Genomic DNA, 24,405 nt, shown 5'->3' on the forward strand with positions numbered 1-24,405 from the left:
GAATGTACGTTACCGTAAAAAAAAAATGTATTCTGACTTTTCAACCCTTGATGCCACTTCAGTGAACTTCATCATGTGGTGTTGTTGGCATGGTAACAGTGGAAATCGCATCTGTCAGAGGCTTCAACATTGATTGTAATGTCAAAAACTAACATTATGGCATCCGCATTCGAATCAATTCTCAACACTCTAAACACAGACAGCCACTGTCAGAATCTTCTACACCTGGAAGAAATGACTTCAGATTAACTTCTAGACTAACTGTGGATGACTTTGAAATGTAACATGAATGGAGAATGTCACCTAACCCTACTCACCAAGTCGATCAAGCAAGTCTTGCTTTTGTTGGTGTAAAAAATGATAAGAGGAGGAATTAAAAAGGGATTTGTAAATTGAGATATTAGAGAAGAGTACCAATTATGTAAATACACTCAAGCTAACAATAATGTTCCTATTTTGTTTCAACTCATGTCAGTCCAAGAGGTCAGGGAGAGAGGACAGGGAGAGAGGTCAAGTAGAGAGGACAGGGAGAGAGGTCAGGGAGAGAGGACAGGGAGAGAGATCAGGGAGAGAGGTCAGGGAGAGAGGACAGGGAGAGAGGTCAGGTAGAGAGGACAGGGAGAGAGGACAGGGAGAGAGGTCAGGGAGAGAGGACAGGGAGAGAGGTCAGGGAGAGAGGACAGGGAGAGAGGTCAGGTAGAGAGGACAGGGAGAGAGGTCGGGGAGAGAGGTCGGGGAGAGTTGTCGGCGAGAGAGGTCAGGGAGAGAGGTAGGGGAGAGTTGTCGGCGAGAGAGGTCGGGGAGAGAGGTCGGGGAGAGAGGTCGGGGAGAGTTGTCGGCGAGAGAGGTCGGGGAGAGTTGTCGGCGAGAGAGGTCAGGGAGAGAGGTCGGGGAAAGAGGTCGGGGAGAGTTGTCGGCGAGAGAGGTCGGGGAGAGAGGTCAGGGAGAGTTGTCGGCGAGAGAGGTCGGGGAGAGAGGTCGGGGAGAGTTGTCGGCGAGAGAGGTCGGGGAGAGAGGTCAGGGAGAGAGGTCAGGGAGAGTTGTCGGGGAGAGAGGTCGGGGAGAGAGGTCGGGGAGAGAGGTCAGGGAGAGAGGTCAGGGAGAGTTGTCGGGAGAGAGGTCGGGGAGAGAGGTCGGGGAGAGAGGCCGGGGAGAGTTGTCGGCGAGAGAGGTCGGGGAGAGAGGTCAGGGAGAGAGGTCGGGGAGAGTTGTCGGGGAGAGAGGTCGGGGAGAGAGGTCGGGGAGAGTTGTCGGGGAGAGAGGTCAGGGAGAGAGGTCGGGGAGAGTTGTCGGCGAGAGAGGTCGGGGAGAGAGGTCAGGGAGAGAGGTCAGGGAGAGAGGTCGGGGAGAGTTGTCAGGGAGAGAGGTCAGGGAGAGAGGTCGGGGAGAGTTGTCGGGGAGAGTTGTCGGCGAGAGAGGGCGGGGAGAGAGGTCAGGGAGAGAGGTCAGGGAGAGAGGTCGGGGAGAGTTGTCAGGGAGAGAGGTCAGGGAGAGTTGTCAGGGAGAGAGGTCAGGGAGAGAGGTCGGGGAGAGAGGTCAGGGAGAGAGGTCAGGGAGAGTTGTCGGGGAGAGAGGTCAGGGAGAGAGGTCGGGGAGAGTTGTCGGGGAGAGAGGTCGGGGAGAGAGGTCAGGGAGAGAGGTCGGGGAGAGAGGTCGGGGAGAGTTGTCGGGGAGAGAGGTCGGGGAGAGTTGTCGGGGAGAGAGGTCAGGGAGAGAGGTCGGGGAGAGAGGTCAGGGAGAGAGGTCGGGGAGAGTTGTCGGGGAGAGAGGTCAGAGAGAGAGGTCGGGGAGAGAGGTCAGGGAGAGAGGTCGGGGAGAGTTGTCGGGGAGAGAGATCAGGGAGAGAGGTCAGGGAGAGTTGTCGGCGAGAGAGGTCGGGGAGAGAAGTCGGGGAGAGTTGTCGGCGAGAGAGGTCGGGGAGAGAAGTCACGGAGAGAGGTCAGGGAGAGAGGTCGGGGAGAGTTGTCAGGGAGAGAGGTCAGGGAGAGAGGTCGGGGAGAGTTGTCAGGGAGAGAGGTCGGGGAGAGAGGTCGGGGAGAGTTGTCAGGGAGAGAGGTCAGGGAGAGAGGTCAGGGAGAGAGGTGGGGGAGAGTTGTCAGGGAGAGAGGTCAGGGAGAGAGGTCGGGGAGAGTTGTCAGGGAGAGAGGTCGGGAAGAGTTGTCAGGGAGAGAGGTCAGGGAGAGAGGTCGGGGAGAGTTGTCAGGGAGAGAGGTCAGGGAGAGAGGTCAGGGAGAGAGGTCGGGGAGAGTTGTCAGGGAGAGAGGTCAGGGAGAGAGGTCGGGGAGAGTTGTCGGCGAGAGAGGTCAGGGAGAGAGGTCGGGAAGAGTTGTCGGGGAGAGTTGTCAGGGAGAGAGGTCGGGGAGAGTTGTCAGGGAGAGAGGTCAGGGAGAGTTGTCGGCGAGAGAGGTCAGGGAGAGAGGTCGGGAAGAGTTGTCGGGGAGAGTTGTCGGGGAAAGAGGTCGGGGAGAGAGGTCGGGAAGAGTTGTCGGGGAGAGTTGTCGGGGAGAGAGGTCAGGGAGAGAGGTCGGGGAGAGAGGTCGGGAAGAGTTGTCGGGGAGAGTTGTCGGGGAGAGAGGTCAGGGAGAGAGGTCGGGGAGAGTTGTCGGGGAGAGAGGTCAGGGAGAGAGGTCGGGGAGAGTTGTCGGCGAGAGAGGTCGGGGAGAGAGGTCAGGGAGAGAGGTCGGGGAGAGTTGTCGGGGAGAGAGGTCGGGGAGAGAGGTCGGGGAGAGTTGTCGGCGAGAGAGGTCGGGGAGAGAGGTCAGGGAGAGAGGTCGGGGAGAGTTGTCGGGGAGAGAGATCAGGGAGAGAGGTCAGGGAGAGTTGTCGGCGAGAGAGGTCGGGGAGAGAAGTCGGGGAGAGTTGTCGGCGAGAGAGGTCGGGGAGAGAAGTCACGGAGAGAGGTCAGGGAGAGAGGTCGGGGAGAGTTGTCAGGGAGAGAGGTCAGGGAGAGAGGTCGGGGAGAGTTGTCAGGGAGAGAGGTCGGGGAGAGAGGTCGGGGAGAGTTGTCAGGGAGAGAGGTCAGGGAGAGAGGTGGGGGAGAGTTGTCAGGGAGAGAGGTCAGGGAGAGAGGTCGGGGAGAGTTGTCAGGGAGAGAGGTCGGGAAGAGTTGTCGGGGAGAGAGGTCGGGGAGAGAGGTCGGGGAGAGTTGTCGGCGAGAGAGGTCGGGGAGAGAGGTCAGGGAGAGAGGTCGGGGAGAGTTGTCAGGGAGAGAGGTCAGGGAGAGAGGTCGGGGAGAGTTGTCAGGGAGAGAGGTCAGGGAGAGAGGTCAGGGAGAGAGGTCAGGGAGAGAGGTCGGGGAGAGTTGTCAGGGAGAGAGGTCAGGGAGAGAGGTCGGGGAGAGTTGTCGGCGAGAGAGGTCAGGGAGAGAGGTCGGGAAGAGTTGTCGGGGAGAGTTGTCAGGGAGAGAGGTCGGGGAGAGTTGTCAGGGAGAGAGGTCAGGGAGAGTTGTCGGCGAGAGAGGTCAGGGAGAGAGGTCGGGAAGAGTTGTCGGGGAGAGTTGTCGGGGAAAGAGGTCGGGGAGAGAGGTCGGGAAGAGTTGTCGGGGAGAGTTGTCGGGGAGAGAGGTCAGGGAGAGAGGTCGGGGAGAGAGGTCGGGAAGAGTTGTCGGGGAGAGTTGTCGGGGAGAGAGGTCAGGGAGAGAGGTCGGGGAGAGTTGTCGGGGAGAGAGGTCAGGGAGAGAGGTCGGGGAGAGTTGTCGGCGAGAGAGGTCGGGGAGAGAGGTCAGGGAGAGAGGTCGGGGAGAGAGGTCAGTTTATTCTTCCCAAGCCCAAACCCAGGCACAGATTCAGACTGAGGCTAAGAAACTCGGAAAGATAATAAAACGGAAGCTAGCTAAGAGACCGGTCAAGTTACGGGTTCAGCAACTGGTCGTTGCTCGAACTAGGGCAAAGGCTCAAGAAGAGGACGTGGCATGTCAAGTGGCTGATCTTCGCAAGAAGGCACAGGAACTGACTGACTGTCAGAAAGTGGTACATGCACTGGTAAATTAACTGGTACACAGCCTAAGGATAAGGCTGAACTTAACGATGAGTGTCAGGAATGGGTACTGAATGTTGGTGTTCTAAAGGGACTGACGACAAATGCTGAGATGAAGAAAGTAGAAGAGGAATAGCTACAGGCTCTGGCTAAGGGTGCGTTCGTAAATTCACTCTGGTGATCTACTCTGATTTCGGACCACTCTCGTCTGAGTGTGCCAGAGCGCAGAATAATTTATGAATTTACGAACGCCTTTTGAATATGGCTGGTGTCAGTAAACGTTGGCAAAGAAACGTAATTAAATTGTTGCCAGCAGCACAGTTACAGTCATCAACTCTCGAGATAACATGAAAACAGCCTAACCAGCTCTGCTAAGGGGAGTAAAATGGTCAGAGTGAGGTGTTTTCTCATTTGTGTCTCGAAGTAGCTAGCAAGCTAGCCAACGTTAGCCAGTTAGCTTGTGTGCTTGACTGCAGTTGTAAGGCCAGAACAATCTGATCAACCCTACTCCTCGGCCACAGTGTCCAGTGTGCGCTCTGAACGCTCTGAGAGCGAAACGCTCCGAATTTACGAACGGACAATCTGACAAGCTCTCAATTTATGAACACCCAGAAGGCACTTTGAGCACACTCTGGCACTCCAGATTGAATTTACGAACGCACCCTAAGTATATGGAACGTTGGCAGAAACGGACACCGGCTGAGAGACAGAAAGAAGAACAGGAAGGAGAAGTTGGATGCTGTTGGATGCTGTCCTCGTACTACCTCAAGTAGTACGAGGACTACTTGAGGTATGTAAATGCCATACCTGGAGGACCCACACTACCTGACCTGGTGCCCACCCCTAAAGGGCCAAAGGTGTCCAGGAAGAGGACCAGGGATTCCAGCTCTGTGAGATGCCAGGATAGCTCCCTTTCAGAGTGAACCTCTAGGCCTGAGAGGAAGATGAGATGAGGGAAGACAACTGATCAATGGATCCTACACTTAGGCCTATGTGTTTAAATAGAAAATAAACATCACATTTATGGAAGCTACCTACTTTATTATCCTTATGTTTCATTATGATCACTTGAGATTAAATATAAATACATTTCTCTTCCATTGTAGATGTACTATGTTGATACTGGTAGATAGGAAATAAGCTTTTTCTGTTTTTGAGAAAAACTGTTTGCAGTTCACTATAAAGCCACATGGAGGAGATAGAGTAAAGCATACGGATCTCAACATCAGTGGTGGAAAAAGTACCCAATTTTCATACTTAAAAGTATAGATACCGTAATAGAAAGTTACTCAAGTAAAATGAGTCAGCCAGTAAAATACTACTTGAGTAAAAGTCTAAAAGTATTTGGTTTAAAATATACTTAAGTATCAAGTAAATGTAATTGCTAAAATGTAATTAAGTATGAAAAGTAAAACTATAAATCATAGAAAATTCCTGATATTAAGCAAAGCAGAAGGCACAATTTTCTTGTTTTTAAAATGTATGTATAGCCAGGGGCAAACTCCAACACTCAGACATTATTTATAAAAGATGCATTTGTGTTTAGTGAGTCTGCCAGGCCAGAGGCAAAATATGACAATTTTCCTGTCCTGCTAAGCATTCAAAATGTAACGAGTACTTTTGGTTGTCAAGGTAAATGTATGGAGTAAAATATACAGTATTTTCTTTAGGAATATAGTGAAGTGAAAGTAAAAGTTGTCTATAGTATAGTACAGATACTCCCAAAAACTGCTTAAGTAGTACTTCTAAGTATTTTTACTTAAGTACTTTACACCACTGCTCACCATCATGATCTGCTCATCAACAGCAGCCCACAAGTACATTAGGTATAGCAGTCTACCCAAACGGCCAGCGGTGGAAAAAGTACTCAATTGTCATATTTGAGTAAAAGTAAAGATACCTTAATAGAAAATGACTCAAGTAAAAGTTAGTCACCCAGTAAAATACTACTTGAGTAAAAGTCTAAAAGTATCTGGTTTTAAATATACTTAAGTATCAAAAGTAAATGTAATTGCTAAAATGAAAAAAAGTACAAGTATAAATAATTTCTTATTCATTCAAGCAAACCAGAAGTCACCATTTCTTATTTATTTATGGATAGCCAGGGGCACACTCCAACACTCAGACATGAATTACAAATAAAGCATTTGTGTTTAGTGAGTCCGCCAGATCAGAGGCAGTGGAGATGACCAGGGATGATCTTTTGATAAGTGAGTGAATTGGACCATTTCCCTTTGCTGCTTAGCATTCAAAATATAATGAGTACTTTCGGGTGTCAGGGGAAATTTACGAGTTAAAAGTACATTATTTTCTTTAGGAATGTAGTGAAGTAAAAGTATAAGTTGTCTAAAATATAAACAGTAAAGTACAGATACTAAAAAAATATACTTATTTTTTATACACAGTCTACAATACTTTTCAGGGTAAGCACCATAGCTCATATTCTGTATATAACGTCTTTAACTCAACTTTTTGCTTGGTGCTGGGACTACTGAACTGATTATTGGATATTATATTTTGCTCATCTTTACTGTTGACACTGATACAGGATAGATAAGACTTTATGAAAAGGAAATAGCTAAAGTTGTTCACCAATAGACTTATGACTACAAATCCAAGCACAACCCCTCACCGTCGCACCTTCAATGGGCGGGGCTTATAGCTGCGTTCATATACTAGTAGGAACTAGGAAACTCTGACATTCCGACTTGCTTATTCGTTGAACGCCGCACGTGTATAACCGCAACCAGTTTGGAAGTCGGACATTTCCAAGTTTCCTATTTCAGACTAGCACTTGAACCCGGCCTTAAAACATGGGATGGTTGTGGGGGTTGTAAAAAAAAATATGTTTGACAGGGTTTGGCTAAAAGAAGACAAGGGGGCGGTAGTAAGCGAGTCCGACGTGTGTATGAATCAACATTGAACTTACTTTTTGTATGTCGGCCACACCGCGCGGCGAGTTGATTTGTATGCGACGATTCATTTGGGAAAGACAGCAACAGCGCATAGTACTACAGGATGTCGCGGATCATTTCAACGGTTTGCACGGGGAAGCACGACTAGCACAGTAACGCGATTCACATTTAAAAGGTATAATGCGAATGGTTAGAAGAGCTCGAATTCAAACAAAATGGAAACAATTTAGAATCGCTGCGGCATTCCATGTAGCCAGAAGGACTACTAGGGTAGAACATAGCTGGATAGCGAGCTAGTTATTAACTAATATACATGCGAAGTTACATATCAGAAAAGCTCAAACAGAGCCTGTAAGCTGGTTGGAACTATTAGTCCCCAGTTACCAAAGAAGACTAAAGAAAATACTGAAATATGCTACGGAGAAGACTGAACCGTTTGGTATGTATGACAGCAGTACACATGGCTAGCCAGCCACCCGGCACTCAAGTTTATGCGGCATGTTTGGAATGTAGCTATAGCGAGCTAACGTTAGCCGAATATAGCTAATCAAGAATATAGCTAGCCAACCGCCTCTTGCTATTCTGTCAAGCAATTATCAGGATAATATACTCTGTCAGCAAAGTGATGCTTCTTGCTACTCATGAAAGCATGCTGGCTAGTTTTACCAAAGGTTAACGGTAGTTTATTGGCTACAATATTACTACGAAGTTTCCTCTTTTACATGGATATTTTTGACAGAGAGTAGACAGTAATTCATCCCTAGGGGACAACGTTACAAGCTATCAACTTTCTGATAACTCGGTCTCCTCAGATGGTCATGTAAAAACAACTGATCTCAGAGCAGGTTGTCATTACCTTTCCACTTGAATGTGATGTTAAATTCTAATTTTCAGTGATGAAATTACTGTTACCCTGTTTCATATGGTCCTGTATTTAAAGAAGCCTCGTAAAATCATCATTGGTTTCTGTTGAACTAAAAGTTACTCAGTATCTGTCTGAGTTGAATTTCACTGTTGTCAGCAAATTCAAACCATACGTTTAATCCTGCTCAATACAAGTTTTATAGTCCTTAAATCATTGGTTGTTGATGGTCATCATCAAAGAAGGAAGCATGGATCAAGCCCTTATTCACGTGCACAGTCACAAGCCCCTGTTAATGAAGGCATTTCTACTTCCTTTTTATAGTCCTCCAATAACCTGTTGTAACTATTAGGTTTTATCCCCAGAGTCAATGTGAGCAGCTTAGATACTGGTGGTGGAGGAGGAAAAGCAATATAATAATTATGCAGCCTGACCCTTTTCCAGCTTCTCTTTAAGTGTTGCCAGGTCAGCGTATAATTCTGCCTCCTGAGCTGTTTGCTCCTGTAATTTATTTTTTGTGTGAGCTGTAAATAACATTTTGTGTGTAGCAGCCAGCCACACTTTCATTGATGTGCATTGTGCTGTAATCTCGAGCTCTGGCTTTCTGCCTTGTAAATTCACACCACCCTCCCATTCGCTCGGAGGGGGAGCGGGAAGCGTCGTGGTACATTACAGGAGGGAGGGAGATGCGGAGGGAGACTCAATCTGAAGAGGAATCGGGATCTTCACTTGACTTGCCTCTATGATGCGCAAAAGCCCCGGGTGTCTTCACAAATTCGTTAAAGATGGCTGTGGGAACAGAACGAGTGGTGCTGTGCTTTCCGTCAGGCGGAAGCTCCAGAGGTTGTAATGCTCTGACAGGAATGCAGAATCCCAGAGCTGCCTTTCATGTTCTCTCAAGCCATTGAAGGTAGCAGCTAGACCTGTGAAGAGGTGAAGCCTGGCGGAAATGTGATAGTATTCAATTTGGAAACCCCTTCCTTGCCTCAAAGGGAAGAGCACGGACACATCAAGGCATTCCATCGCCCAGTCTCTGTTCCCTAGTACTGTAGCTACCTTTCTTGTTCCTTTAGTAGTCAGTCCTCTTAACCTCCTCCTGGGTAACTGGAGCGGACAATGCTAATGTTTCTTTCTGCATACTGTCCATGCAGTCCGGTCACTCAGTTCAAGTACATGGCTTACATGAGGACATTTGTTTTTCTGTTTATCTGTACAAGCACTTCAAAGGACAGCACATGAGAAGTGAATTCAGGATAATGTGCAGGTTTAAGATCCAACTTTTTTGTCTCAATGGTGCATTCTAAAACCATTATCCTTCCTGCGCTCTGTCTCATTTCAGTTTCTATTCATAGGCAATTAGCCTGTGGGGCTGTGTTAACCAACAGTGGCTTTGACCAAAAAAGGACCGCAAACGTTTGTGAGGAGCTGAGCATTTCAGGAATGTTGTTCCCCCTGCCTCCTCTCTCTCTCTTTCTCTGTTGTGGTGTGAGGTCCATCTAATTGAATGAGCTGCTGCAGTCTTGGGTGTTTTCAGCAGGGTCGGCTGCACCCTCTGAGGGCGTTCACGTTGTAATGTCACATGCACAAGTACAGTGAAATGTCTTTCTTGCAAGCTCTAATCCCAACAATACAGTAATCGATAACAATGTACTACTATAAATAACAAGCGGGCCCTTGCCTGGCAGGGGATGTTGTCTCGTGTCAGTCAGGGCTTTGCAGGCGTCAAAAAAGGCAACATGCGGACCTAAACGTAAATACTTTTTTTAATTCACTGAAACATACATTTTGTATTAATTCAATATATCGCCCAGCCTCTACTCTGCTGTGACCTCAGCGCTAATAAGCAGGCCCTTGCCTGGCGGGGTATGTTGTCTCGTATCAGGGCTTTGCAGGTGTGCATGTTAAACAGTTCTGGAGCCTCGAGATGCTGTGAACCTGATCCTCAGGTCGATCTAGAGAGAAGAGCCTCGAGATGCTGTGAACCTGATTCTCAGGTCAATCTAGAGAGAAGAGCCTCGAGATGCTGTGAACCTGATTCTCAGGTCGATCTAGAGAGAAGAGCCTCGAGATGCTGTGAACCTGATTCTCAGGTCGATCTAGAGAGAAGAGCTTCGAGATGCTGTGAACCTGATTCTCAGGTCGATCTAGAGAGAAGAGCCTCGAGATGCTGTGAACCTGATTCTCAGGTCGATCTAGAGAGAAGAGCCTCGAGATGCTGTGAACCTGATTCTCAGGTCGATCTAGAGAGAAGAGCCTCGTACCGCAGCAGTCCATAGTCAACACACACAAGGATTCTCTCATGATCCAATTTCCCTCCCATCTAAACAAACATCGTTGACTTCCGTGACCTGACAGCCAATCTCTTGCGTGTAAGAAGAGCTTCTCAGTTCTGCTTCTACTGATAGCGATGGTGTTTTGTTTCAACTGGTGCGTGCATTGGTTGTTTTGATGTATCACTATCTACACTGTGACTAACCATAGAGGCCCAGGATCCTTCCTTATGATCCTAAACACCTATTGGGAAAGATATGGGGGTAGTTTGTCAAGTGATGAGTGAGACCTGGCTGTACAGACTGGGGGGCTCCTTGGGAGGAGTTTTTGGGTTGAGTGCTCTGGGAGGGTAAGATTTCAGAGGCCGCAGTCCTTACAAGGTCTGGGTGGCCGTTTTCAATCAGGAGAGCTGCGTATTGATTAGAGCTGTGCTTCGTTTTGCCGCCATCAGTCTTGCGCCCCGGACTGGCTGGCGGACAGAAGTGCTTACTCTGGACTTTTCTCTTTTCTCCACGCTCCCCTCTCCACCCAATAATGAAAACCCAGCCTCTGGAGCTCATCTGCACCACACAGCAGGACAATAAATACATTTAGCTTGGGGAGGCGGGGGATAAACGGTAGCAGGGTTTTGGACAGGCTGATGGAGCACAGAGCCTGGCCCTGCGTGACTGAACCTGAGGATATGGAGGGGCATACAGTAGGTTTACCTGTTGTAGCCCCTGCACTCCTCTCACTGCACCTAATGGACAGGCTTTCAGGGGCTGAGGGTGATGGGGAGAGGTGGTCTGGTGTTAAATAAGGGTGCCACGGGTGCACCGTTGCTTTTTGTGGCAGTGTTCCATCTCCCGTCTAAAAGCGAGGTTGAATTCTCAGTTTGTACTTCTAAATAATTCAATCCACCTGATTTATTTTAAATTCTCACAACGCTCCTCTTCTGGCCTGCGTATCGTTGCTTCGGGTAGCAGCACTTAAAATGCGTTCTCGTCATCCATATATTTATAAAGAACAACCAGAGAATCCCTGTTGCGCCCCGTCGCCGGCATTACCCAACGAGCGTTCGCAGTGAGCTTTGAAGAGAATGTTGAAGTGTGTGTGTGTGTGTGGATATGTTTTTGTCTGAGTCAGAGAGACGGAGGGTGAGCGGGGAGGGTAATCAAAGAACCAATGTTTTGCCATCCCAGTTTTTAACCATAGTCACTGACACGAGAGAAACGGCAACCTCTTCACATGGGTTTGAGTGTCGGTTGACACGCATTGTTGGAAACGCGTGCGCACACACACACACACACTTGCGAGCAGCCCCCCCCAGTTAAACAACAGTATGACGATTACCTCCAGAACAAACACTTACGCCAGGGCAGCCGGCAGCACTCGGCAACGGGTAGAATATTGAGTCTCTTAACCCTGGTCACGAATGACTGGGAGGGAAGGAAGGAGCGGCCCCATTCACACCAATCATTGCCTGCAGCCTCATAGATGTTTGAATGGCAATTAGTCAGTAGCTTGAATTATGAAAGATGACATCAGAAGTGCTGCAGCTGAGATGCAGATAATTAGATTTTTTTTTTTAAAAGCTCGCCGGCATTAAGATGTCAAATACCTCCCGCCATATCGGATGGCTCCCTGCGCCTGACGTGGCAACGGGATGAAAGCCAGTGCGTAGCACGCTCAGTCCAGATTAGTTTAGTCACAGCCATACAGTACACGTATGCAAACTAGAACGGATCTACGTACAGCAGCAGTACTACAGGCACCTGAACCACTTGTTATCTTGGTGCTGCTCGTACCATCCCCCACCACTCTGAGTCTAGTAATGTTCTGAATGTTTGGTATACTTCCATTCATTTAAAAAACCAGGCACAGGGCTGCCTGCAGGTTGAGACTTGAGGCTTGTACATGTTCTTGAGATGCACACCTTTCCATAGAGGGGGTCATGTTAGTGTGTAGCTCAAACTGTTCGGAAGCTACAGTCAGAGGTTGGCAGATCGGCGGTACCGACTTCAGACGTGTCCCGTGACACTTGTGGGGATCGTAGATCAAAACCACCAACATGTTCGTGATACTCTGGGGGGGGAAAAAAGGCATTGCTTCTTATGCTGGGCATCGTTCACAAGTGATTTATATATAAGTGATAGGCTAATCTTGTCTTATACTAAATAATCGAATTCCCCTTTATCGCAGCGGGGAAAAAATACATCTATGCACTTAAATAGCAAATAGAGGACGCTTTACCCGTGGTTCATTTTCATGCCAGGTTATACTCTTGTTGTAAAGATAAGCAATGTGCTTAATATTAGGAAAGTTGAGAAATAAATATAGTACACCTAACCTATAGAAAGCTGATGTTATCCTCTTTTTAGTAGAGGCCAGCACTCTTTTTTTATCCCGCAATTGCATAGCCTATAGAAATGGGCTCTCATGAAGTGTTTGATTAGATTTTAGACTACATTTGCATTGCGTGATTAGAGGAACAATAGATTGCTGAGTACCAGGCAGTTAGCAACTTTGGTAGGCTACTAATGAGCACCAGCAGCAGCATCAGAGCTTGGAGACGCCAAATTACAGTGACTAAACGGTCACATGGAATTTGACTGCCTTCATGACTCGTGACCGCCGGTGTGGCGGTGATACGGTCCCCGCAACAGTCCTAGGTGAGTCACATTTCCATAGGGTGGTCATATTAGTTTGTAGGCCAAACCATTCGTATGCTACAGACGTTTTTGTGAGAAGCCCAATTTTCGAGATGTCTGACCAACACCGCTGTGGTCTCCTCCACCTTTAACCACAGATGTGGAAGGCCGCCGTTTGGCGGATGCTGTGGATTGAGATGCAGCCCATGCAAAAAAAATACATCTCTATCTTAAACAGACAGATTTTGTTTTTTTATTTATTATGTAAATTCGATTTCCGTGGGTCCCTAGATATTGACTCGAGGGTTAATGCATTCACTGTGCTAAAATGCAAAACCAAGACTTGGTGTATTGCAAGCTACATTAAGTTTTCCCACTTTCACCTACAGTGTGTTTGTCTTTTGTAAGTGGCTATATGTTCCTTGTTCTATGTGCTGTGACGCTCTTGGACATGTTTTTGAGGAACAATAAGTCCCATTGCAGACTGGACGACCACAGGCTTTGGTCAGCATTGTTCAAAAACACTTATGTATTTCCTGTTTTTTAAAAACATTTTAACACCCTCCCACAGTTTTTCTGCATATTGTAAACATTTTCACAACCCTCAGCGTGCAGTCTTATCATGCCGTGCTCGTCTTAGGCGATGCCCGAGGCAGGAGACTGCATTGCTTTTATACAGTGGCACTTGAATTACGCAGCGTCTCATTTGTATTCATACCCTGTATGGACAGTGAATGATGAATGAATCAAGAAAAAGCATTTCTTGAGTATGGCCACCTGTTAGGGCCTTCTTCTCACAACGCGGACATCTCTGGTCTTGGAGAAACATTCCCAAAAACGTCACTTAGTACTTCTGTCACTAGCTTGCTCTACTAGCCTACTGTATTCAGCTCCAGATGGATCCCAAAGTAACAAGCTGTCTCCCCCTCCCAATTGTAATGCAGACCAGTCCACAGTACACGGATGGTACAGTACGGAACACTGTGTCTGCTACTGGAGCAATGGGCCTTTCCCATTCAACTGTAGCTCCTTAGGACTAACCAGTCCTCAATTCAAGTTGCTGTTGTCCTATTAATAAACTATGGTGCTTCTCGGCACGGTCTGCGAATGGCAGTCAGGAGCGCTTTGAGAACTATGGGCCTTTGAAGAAGAACAATGAACAATGGGCCTTTGTGTGTGAACCAGTGATAGAGGTGCCACTATACTGTCATGATTGTACGATGTCTCTTAAAGTCACGACAGTCTAAACTGTTGGCTAATTTTAGATGTGAAGTTTGAAGTCGGCTGCAGTCACTGGTGGGAACCATTGACTGCAGCCGGTAGGTTCTGTGACTAGGTGAATGTGAGATTGAAACTGAGTTAATAAGAGCGCAAGCAGACAAGATGGAGGAAGCGAGAGAGGAGAGTGCCAGCACTAGCACTGCAGTGACTAACACCGTTGGTGTTTTGTGTGTGGTCTGTTATGCGCTCACTGTTAACTAGCAGATTAGCTTTATATAGCAGTTTTCGCTGTTGGTCATCCTGATTTTCTTGATGAATGTCTGTTGGCATTACACCTGGAGCATTGAAATCGATAGGTTACTTGTTTCCAAAATCTATTGTTGACGAACACAGTTCAGTCCGTTTGTGTGCTCTTGGCTGTTTTGGTTGGTCCCTTGATGTGTGCTCATTGCATCGTTTCCATCTGGTTCCTCCTGGGGTGTCCCTGTGTGCTCCTGTGGCTGAGGCCAAGTAAGAATCGCGATAATATTGTATCTTGAGGTCCCTGACAATTCCCAGCCGCCCCACCCCCACACAAACAGGCCTACGTGTTTGTTGATATTGCCTGTGGTGTTATCAGTGGAACTACTGTACTGGAACTTGCGGCTGTCCTCCAGTTCCCCTTTATGGGGAAGTTGGCCCTTTAATCTACTTCAACATGGCCCGTGCCCTGCGTTGCTACCTTTGCCCTCAGAGTAGTCAAAATCGGGTGTTGACTTGTTGGGGCACGTGCAGGGCGGTCAAAAGCGGGTGTTGACTTGTTGGGGCACGTGCAGGGCGGTCAAAAGCGGGTGTCGTTGGGGCACGTGCAGGGCGGTCAAAAGCGCGTGTCGTTGGGGCACGTGCAGGGCGGTCAAAAGCGTGTGTCGTTGGGGCACGTGCAGGGTGTGTCGTTGGGGCACGTGCAGGGCATGAAGAGGTACTGTAGTTGGTCTCCAGTGTTCCCTCTCTCCATGCCCTGCACTTCACACCTCATTAAACCAGTAAGTAGGAGATTTCCTTATGAGGCTCATACAGCATCAGCAACAAGCTTAGGACTTCATTTTACAAGGGAGGACCAGCTGTATTATGTCTCCTTTTGAATTTGTTCCAACAGACCTAGAACTCACATCCACACTGCTTTGCTCGTTTGACTGCAAAATCAGATTCGCCGTGTCCAGGCATGTGGTATGCAAACACAAATTCAGAGACGCCCTCTGTTCCCACAGAATATGCTTTGACCGAACTGACCTCGATAGCACCTGCAGTCACAGGCTTTTATTTTGTTAGCGTACATCATGATATCAGGGCCCACTCTGCCCCGGGCTCCACAAGCCACTTGTCGTGTTCACTCACTCACACCAAGTGACACCGCCAGTATCCACTTTGGGATTGTGTTCAGGTGCGCATTGCTTCTGCTTCCTCTCTTCACCTACTTGAATTGAGCAACCCAGCACCCACCAACCAGCCTTGTCTGTCAATTTCACTTGGAGATTCAGGCCTCGAAAGCAGCAAGCCCCTTTCTTTCTCTGGCCAGTTGATGTATAATTTAAAGTATCTCCTCCAGTGCAATTTTTTTTTTGTGCCAGGGTAACTGTGTGCCTGTGTATTTTATTTGTGCCAGGGTAACTGTGTGCCTGTGTATTTTATTTGTACCAGGGTAACTGTGTGCCTGTGTATTTTATTTGTGCCAGGGTAACTGTGTGCCTGTATTTTATTTGTGCCAGGGTAACTGTGTGCCTGTGTATTTTTTGTGCCAGGTTAACTGTGTGCCTGTATTTTTTTTGTTGTACCAGGGTAACTGTGTGCCTTGTGTTGTTTTTGTGTGTGTTGTCAGTTTGGCTCAAAGGGCTTGCCTGCTCCTTCACCTGGACACCCAGGTTGATGTTGGCTTTGTGGATCACAGTATGGCTGTGATATGCACCATGCCACTGTCTGCTGGTTCTCCAGGAGTAGCTCGTCCCTGTGTGTTTTGCATTGTGGTGGTGGCCGACTGCCAAGCAGAGATGGGCTTTCAGGAAGGGAGGGGGGAGGGTGTTGCTGCACATGATGGAGATGGAGGTGTGTCTTTAGTGTAGAGAATGTACTTTATTGGAGCCTATATGGTAATCGGCATTAAGGTGAACAAAATTCCAACCAGACGTGACAGAATCTACTCTAATTGAATTTTGTCATGGTTGCACCATCCTGTTGGCTAACCACACTGGTTGTACTGACAACATAGTCAGAAACGTTCGTTTCAGAACCCAGGCCAGAACCAAATTTCACATCTGATGACTTTAGTCTGTCACGCATGAGAGCGGCATCAAACCGAAACGGCACTTATCTCGCCAGTTCATGTTTTGAGAGAAACCCCTTAACCAGAACTCAGTACTAGTCAGTTCCTAGACGTTTTGCCCGTTCTAGGTCTCAGAAAAAAGATGATGTGACAGGACACGGTGTTGTCAGACTGTGATGTCTTCATCCGGGTTTGGCAATGGCTGAATGCAGTATTCTGTTGCCTCCGCCTTGAATACCATGCGTTTGTCCTCCCCTTACCAGCCTCTTCCTGTTTAACAATGTGTGCCTAATTTCCTTTAAAGCATAATCTAATAATGTAAAGTTGGGAGCTCTAGTCAATCCTCTAATGCACTGTTTATTTCCCAGCAGTTGGGTCTCGGCTCAATTGAGTGTTCCATGTTTGTTTTATTGATTCCCATCGCTCTGTTGTAGCTAATGCATTTTCATTGAGCAGGAATCGACTGTCAAACTTTGACGTCCTGGCACTTTCACTATAATTTTGCTTTTGCGGCCTTCCATTATTGGCTTTGCACTGCCTAGTTTGTCCTTTGACTAAGAGGCAAAGATAATTCCATCAATTTACTTTTTACTTACATTAGCCTTTCCTTATATAGCTTGGCCTCGGCTGCACTGTTTTTGGAGATTATTGGGATCACGTAACGGTGCAAAAATGAATTTGGCCCTATGGTCTGACCCTCATTATTTTACACTGACATTCCCTCCTAAATCGATGACCATTCAACACAGCTGTTCTTATCAATTGGCCCCCAGGGAGTTCTCATTGGACCTCTTCCTCTTTTTAATATGCAGTTTAATTTAAGGCATGATTTGTATTCTCTGAAGTGTCTTATGTTTCTGTTAAACTGTCCCAAATGTCCGCTTCCATGAGATCTAGTTTGTGGCTGGTTGTTCAATAACTTCTTCATTTGTTTAAAATCCCCAGTCAGTGTTTGCTTACCGTGGCTGTAACCTTGAGGCAGCATTGCAACGTCGTCGCTCTCGCGGTTAATGACTCCCATAGAGAGGGACTGTCTCAGATGAAAAGTAGGGTAGCAATGGGTAATAACTAACCCACAGTGGTCTCTGGCTGAATGGGGAAACGGGTCTACAGTCGAAGCCAAAGGCACTGAGAACATTTGTATTCTCTGCTTCAAGGCTAATTTGTTTTGTAAATGTATTCCTTTATTTGCAGTGTGAAATTTGCATTGTCCGGGGAGGGTAGTTGTGTGTGTTCACTTAGTTTCTGTGCTGCCGGCTTTTACCCAACGTTCTGTCATTAGGGATGCATTATGTGTTGTCTTGTTCACAGCTTTCTCAATCTCTAATGGTCTTATTACGATGGAAGCAGGCATTTTTGAAGTGTACTTCACTAAGTACCTGGGGAGAAAATGATCCGAGTGGAGAGTCCCTCGGAGGGAGAACTGTTGAGAATAAGATGTGCTTCTTTTGGCGGTCCCACTCCGTAGTGTGGGCTACATAAGGTTACGAGGCCTATTTTCTGTTTTGAAATAGAAAAACCTGTATGCGTTTTTGTCCTTGGAACTGGTTGTGCTTCCTCTCCCTCACTCTCCCCTCGTCGCCCTGGCATTCCGGTCCATCCGGTCTGTCCTGTTGGAGGAGCGCTATGCTGTGCCCGGTGGGCAGTGCATTACAGGTTTCGACAGCTACACTGAGGTGTGAACAACGCGTCCTCTCTCTCATGCCTGACGGAGCATTATGCAATCACTTGGCTCTTCCCAGACTGGGAGACAACAGGACTGTCTGCATCTCAATTTCTGCACAGAGAGACATTTGCCTTTTGAAATCTCACTCCTCCTTTAACGAGAAACATGTTGTTCCTCATATGCATAGCTAATGAGGCGCCCTAGACTCACGTCTGTGCTTTGATCTAACCTGTCCCCAGTACAGTCGGTGGACACCTCAGTGTCTAGCTGGCTTTTGTTCACACTTCACAGGCACTGTGGCGTTTGGTCCATGATCAGATCAGCTGTCAGTCGGTGGCGTCTCTGACAGACGGCTGTCAACGCCACACATGGCCCCAGTGCATTAGGTCTACAGATCGTTTAGCTGGAGAACCTTAATAATTCACTTCCTCTGTAATGGCTGTGGAGCTTGTGCTTTTAACCAGGCAGAAGCACCTCATATAGGCTCTGGGGCTTGGGGGGGGGCTGTTGTTGAGTGGAGGTGCTATAAGAGAGAGTGGTTCTGGAATCATGGGTGTCCTTTCCAGTTAAGGGATGAGGGGGGGGGGGGTGTGTGAGATGGAGAGTATTAGTGCGTCTTCACTCCCTGTCTCATCTGTTCTTTTGAGGGGAAGGTGGTGCCCAAGACCACTAGAGAGAGAGAGGGAGAAAATGGCCTTGATACATTTGATACTCCCACTTGTCAGGATACAGGAAAGATATTGACTAACAGTGTTCTTCCTGAACCCAGAGATGGGCCTAGGCTGTGGGGGAGAAAGTCATCCTCACACTCAAGCTCTTACCCTGTGTTTCACCCAGACTGCCATTTTAAGGAAGATGAAAGAATTGTGCTTTCAGAGTACAGGTGACCTTGTGCTGGGGGAAACAGGGAGGCTTGTTCTGCCTGCTGACCCTGTCTACCAAGGTCTCCCATCCTTGCTCTGTCTTCTCTCTGGTCATGTGAGTTCATAGGGCCTTGGTCAGCAGAGCACAGTGTATTGAAATGACTTGGCCTTGCCTGCTGCGCTGCCTCCTCCGCCTCTTCCTCAGTCTACATCTGAACAAGCGATAACTGGGCCCATAAATCTGGTGTTAGCAGCCTCTTCTCCCCAGAGGCAGCGCTTTATAACTGGCTAATCATCGACTGTCCACCTTGGAGGGAAGAAATGAAACTCATTACAGGACTGGTGCACCCTGCATTTTGGCCCGTTGACCCATGTAATACTTTCCTTTGTCCCCCGTGAAACCTTAGCTTGCGTTCAACAGCTTTTTTTGGTGCGCCGTTGCTTTTGAAGTTTGCAAAGAGCTTTTGTAATTATTTTCTGCACCTCCGACTGGATGATATTATAGTATGGTTCATGGCCTTGATTTGAATTCATATTATAGACTTGAAAGACTTAAGACTTCAAAGTTAAAGAAAGGAAAATGGTTTTCCACGACCTGATTTGCGCTGTCGTAGAGGTGAGAGCAGTATCGTTGTTTCACTGATTTGTACTGTGGTAGAGGTGAACGGTATCGTTGATTTGTTTAGCTCCCCATGCGTTAGATGTGGACTACATCTTCATTTACTGACCTTGGGAGTTATGCACAAGCCATCTTTGCAGTGGACTTGAAGAACATTTCCCCCCTAGCCGACTAAACTCAGCGTCTGGGCGGACTGGAGCGCCACCGCATAGATACATTTCTTTATTTTAAAGACAGATTTTAGCACCTAAAGAGTAGCCCGAAGTTATACAGAACAATGTCTTCATTTTATGTGACGTCGGAGCTCCAGTCCTCCCACACTAGTCGCCTCTCAACTCCATCGTAAAACGTGGAGTTGAGTCGTGGAATTTCCCCCAGGGTTTAGTCTGCTGGTTTACGGCATTAGGCTACTGTTTACATGTCTAGTCTCCTGAAGGTGTTCCGGTGTTGTCTAAATGTCAGCTAAAGCCATATATTTACACGTTGTACACATGGCTCTGAATTTCTTCTAATTCTGTCTGTTCATCTCTCTCTACAGTTTGGTAGGGACGAGAGGAGGGTAGACAGCAGGACCATCTACGTAGGCCACCGGCCCTGTCCCGCCACCGAAGCTTTAACCCCCCCCAAGTTCTGTAACAACAGGATTGTCTCTTCCAAGGTAAGATATACTGCCATGTTTTACACCGTCGACCTGTGGTCTGCACAACACCGTAAAACGAGTGGACGTTTCGTACCATGCTTGTATATTTTCATGCTCCTCCCCAATGGAAGGCCACATTTGCTCGTGGGACCCATCCTCTGCTCGCTCGACCACTCTGCGCTCTCAACTCAGTGTTCGCTTGCGCAGTGATGTTTCATCTTGGTGGACGACCCTCTCTCCCTCCACCTCTTGAATTCTAATTGTCCTCTTCTCTAGCACTTTCTCTTTTTCCCCTCCTCCCACTGCCTCCCCGCATGCTCCCCGCATTATTTGTCTGTCAGGAGAGCTCTGTCTGTGGTGGTGAAATACACTGCTACTATTGATGTACCAGCAGGCAGGGGTGGCGATTCAAGCTGTCCCTCTGGTTCTCTGATGAGCCCCCCTAAATCTCTCCCTCCCCTGTCAGGGCTAAGGGTGTGGGTCTGAGAAGGAGGGCTGGCTGGGGGTTTAGATTCATGTATATGAGGATGCAGGGGAAGAGCGAGAAAGGGAAGAAGGGGATTTTTATAGTGGTGCAGAGGGTCCCACTGGGGATGGGCCAATCAATGTCTCTCGTTCTCCAGTGTGACCGTGTAAACAGTCGTTAATTACCCTGGCTGTGGTGTTTACACTTCTACCGTGCACCTGCTTCCCATGATCTCCCTTGTCGTTCCTTCTCCCTGTACTATGTTCTCTCACTCTCCCTTATTCCCCTCCCTCACTTTCTCCTGCCCTCCCCCCTCACGTTCCTCCTCTTATTACTTCTCCCTCACTCTCTCTTCTCTCTGGCTAAATGAAATGGTCCCTTTCTGCTACCATTTGCATTTCAGCACTCTCTATCTGTCTCCATGCAAATACGTTCCTCTACACTCCCTTCTCAACAATGGTGTGTGTCACTGTTTTCCTCCACCTGCTTTAGCCTGTTGTGTGGTTTAAGTTGCCCCCGGGGCGTTGTTGGGCTGTCTCGCGGGGATTTGGCAACAGAAGAGTGTCTCGTTCAGCTACTGTGTGGAGAATCCGCAGTCATGCCCACTTAAAAGAAAGAGCGAAAAAAGTAGGATCTGCTGCCAACTTAAGGTAATCGGCTGTCCTTTCAGGGCTGGGCAAATTTAAGGAGAGTCGTCGCTAATCCGAATCATTGGAATATTTGCAGGCCCCCCCGGGACAGAGGGAAGACCTGCTCCCTGGGTCTCAGGTGGTTGAGGGCAGCACCAACACACACACACACACAGAGGATGGAACTGATTAATACGTCCTACTAGTAAAGAGGTTGAAAAACAGGGATGTCAGAACTGTAAAATAGTGGTTTACAGAGACCCAGGATCCAGTGGGTAGGCCTAAATTGTTTTTTTCATTCTCATGTAATTTCATTGGTGCCTTCTCTCTCTCTGTTTGTCTTTCCAGTACACGGTGTGGAACTTTCTGCCAAAGAATCTGTTTGAGCAGTTCAGAAGAATCGCCAATTTCTACTTCCTCATCATCTTTTTGGTGCAGGTGAGTTGTGTTTATGCGTCTGACTCGTTTGTATGTTGAATATGTGTTAATGTTAAAATGGCTCGTTGGGTATTGTAGAGGGAAACAGAAGACCCATACGTGTTCCTGAGAGTCTAATCTTTCAGTGATGCGGTCGAAATATGTAGCTTAGACCGTTCAAAAGATGGTGCAATATTTGCAGGAAGAAAACAGAAACCTCTTATTGCAACCACATCTTGCAGCTACCAGAGGTTACTGACATAACCCTGGCTCTATGAACCAATACAATCCCCCCCCCCCCCCCCCCCCCAATTATCTCTCGTGTCCCCTAGTTTGGGAAACGCTGCTATAGCTTGTTCTCCATCTATTTTAATAGTGAGCCAACATGTTTTCAGCACTTTTTTTTTATTTCCCCGACTGATTTTAAAATGACATTTCTCATGTTCTTTCGTCTCTGCAGCAGGCATATAGTAACTAATATGTTTGGAACGTCAAGTCTCAATCAAATCACAGTACTGAATCGCAATACATATAGAATTGTGAGCATCACCATGCATATCATATCGGCACCGAAGTACGGTGCTTTATCGTATTGTGAGGTCCCTGGCAAATCCAAGCCCTAGTATGTTAGCCAAACCCAGCCCTGATATGCATTTAATTTTTTTTATACCAAACAATATCACACACACACACACACACACACACACAGTTGAAGTCGGAAGTTTACATACACCTTAGCCAAATACATTTAAACTCAGTTTTTCACAATTCCTGACATTTAATCCTAGTAAAAATTCCCTCTCTTAGGTCAGTTAGGATCACCACTTTATTTAAAGAATGTGAAATGTCAGAATAATAGTTGAGAGAATGATATATTTCAGCTTTTATTTCTTTCATCACATTCCCAGTGGGTCAGAAGTTTACATACACTCAATTAGTATTTGGTCGCATTGCCTTTAAATTGTTTAACATGGGTCAAATGTTTCAGGCAGCCTTCCACAAGCTTCCCACAATAAGTTGGGTGAATTTTGTCCCATTCCTCCTGACAGAGCTGGTGTAAAGGAGTTAGGTTTGTAGGCCTCCTTGCTTGCACACGCTTTTTCAGTTCTGCCCACAAATGTTCTATAGGATTGATGTCAGGGCTTTGTGATGGCCACTGCAATACCTTGACTTCGTTGTCCTTAAGCCATTTTGCTACAACTTTGGAAGTATGGTTCAGCTGCTTCAATATACCCACATAATTGTCCTCCCTCATGATGCCATCTATTTTGTGAAGTGCACTAGCCCCTCCTGCAGCAAAGCACCACCACGACATGATGCTGCCACCCCAGTGCTTCACGGTTGGAATGGTGTTCTTCGGCTTGCAAGCTTCCCCCTTTTTCCTCCAAACATAAAGATGTTCATTATGGCCAAACAGTTCTATTTTTGTTTCATCAGACATTTCTCCAAAAAGTACGATCTTTGTCCCCGTGTGCAGTGGCTTCTTCCTTGCTGAGCGGCCTTTCAGGTTATGTCGACATTGGACTCGTTTTTACTGTGGGTACTTTTTTTTACTGTGGGTACGTTTTACTGTGAACACTTATTTTAACTTAATATAATACATCAAAAAAATCAATTTAGTCTCAAATAAATAATGAAACATGTTTGGTTTAAATAATGCAAAAACAAAGTGTTGGAGGAGAAAGTGCAATATGTGCCATGTAAAAATGCTAACGTTTAAGTTCCTTGCTCATAACATGAGAACTTATGGAAGATGCTGGTTCCTTTTGACATCAGTCTTCAATATTCCCAGTTAAGAAGTTTTAGGTTGTAGTTATTATAGGACTATTTCTCTCTATACCATTTGTATTTCATATGCCTTTGACTATTGGATGTTCTTATAGGCACTTTAGTATTGCCAGCCTAATCTCGGGAGTTGATAGGCTTGAAGTCATAAACAGCGCAATGCTTGAAGCACAGCGAAGATCTGCTGGCAAACGCAGGAAAGTGCGGTATGAATGAATGCTTACGAACGTGCTGCTGCCTACCACCGCTCAGTCAGACTGCTCTATCGAATATCAAATTATAGACTTAATGATAATATAATTAACTCACAGAAATATGAGCCTTAGGTCATTAATATGGTAAAATCAGGAAACTATGATTTAGAAAACAAAACGTTTATTTTTTCAGTGAAATACCGAACCGTTACGTATTTTATCTAACGGGTGGCATCCATCAGTCTAAATATTCCTGTTACATTGCACAACCTTCAATGTTATGTCATAATTATGTACAATTCTGGCAAATTAATTACGGTCTTTGTTAGGAAGAAACACAGTCTGCAACGAGCCAGGTGGCCCAAACTGCTGCATTATACCCTGACTCTGCTTGCACAGAACGCAAGAGAAGTGACACAATTTCCCTAGTTAAAATAAATTAATGTTAGCAGGCAATATTAACTAAACATGCAGGTTTAAAAATATTTACTTATGTATTGATTTTAAGAAAGGCATTGATATTTATGGTTAGGTACACATTGGTGCAACGACAGTGCTTGTTAAATCATCACCCCTTTGGAGAAGTAGGCTATGATTCAATGATAAATCAACAGGCATCGCATCGATTATATGCAACGCCGGACAAGCTAGATAAACTAGTAATATCATCAACCATGTGTAGTTAACTAGTGATTATGTTAAGATTGATTGTTTTTTATAAGATACGTTTGATGCTAGCTAGCAACTTACCTTGGCTCCTTGCTGCAGTCTCGTAACAGGTGGTCAGCCTGCCACAGTCTCCTCGTGGAGTGCAATGTAATCGTTCATAATCGGTGTCCAAAAATGCCGATTACCGATTGTTATGGAAACCTGAAATCGGCCCTAATTAATCGGCCATTCAGATTAATCGGTCGACCTGTAATCTACAGGTACACCTCCAATTGACATAATTTATC

General features: G+C 46.8%; 1 protein-coding gene across 12 annotated transcripts in view; it reads left to right on the forward strand.

Moving 5' to 3' along the window:
* The first annotated feature begins 6,691 nt into the window (after positions 1–6,691).
* Positions 6,692–24,405, forward strand: part of LOC139581296 (phospholipid-transporting ATPase IG-like) — a 73,084-nt gene continuing 55,370 nt past the window's right edge. For all 12 annotated transcript variants that reach the window (XR_011676188.1, XR_011676186.1, XR_011676187.1 and 9 more), the window contains exons 1-3: positions 6,692–7,329; positions 19,857–19,976; positions 21,402–21,491. Coding sequence is in view for 7 of the 12 variants with exons in the window: in XM_071410890.1 (XP_071266991.1) it covers positions 7,303–7,329; positions 19,857–19,976; positions 21,402–21,491 (237 nt within the window). In the remaining 5 variants the exon portion in view is untranslated. The remainder of the gene's footprint in view (positions 7,330–19,856; positions 19,977–21,401; positions 21,492–24,405) is intronic.

The sequence above is a fragment of the Salvelinus alpinus genome, chromosome 7 (assembly GCF_045679555.1).
Source record: "Salvelinus alpinus chromosome 7, SLU_Salpinus.1, whole genome shotgun sequence".
Taxonomy (NCBI): domain Eukaryota; kingdom Metazoa; phylum Chordata; class Actinopteri; order Salmoniformes; family Salmonidae; genus Salvelinus; species Salvelinus alpinus.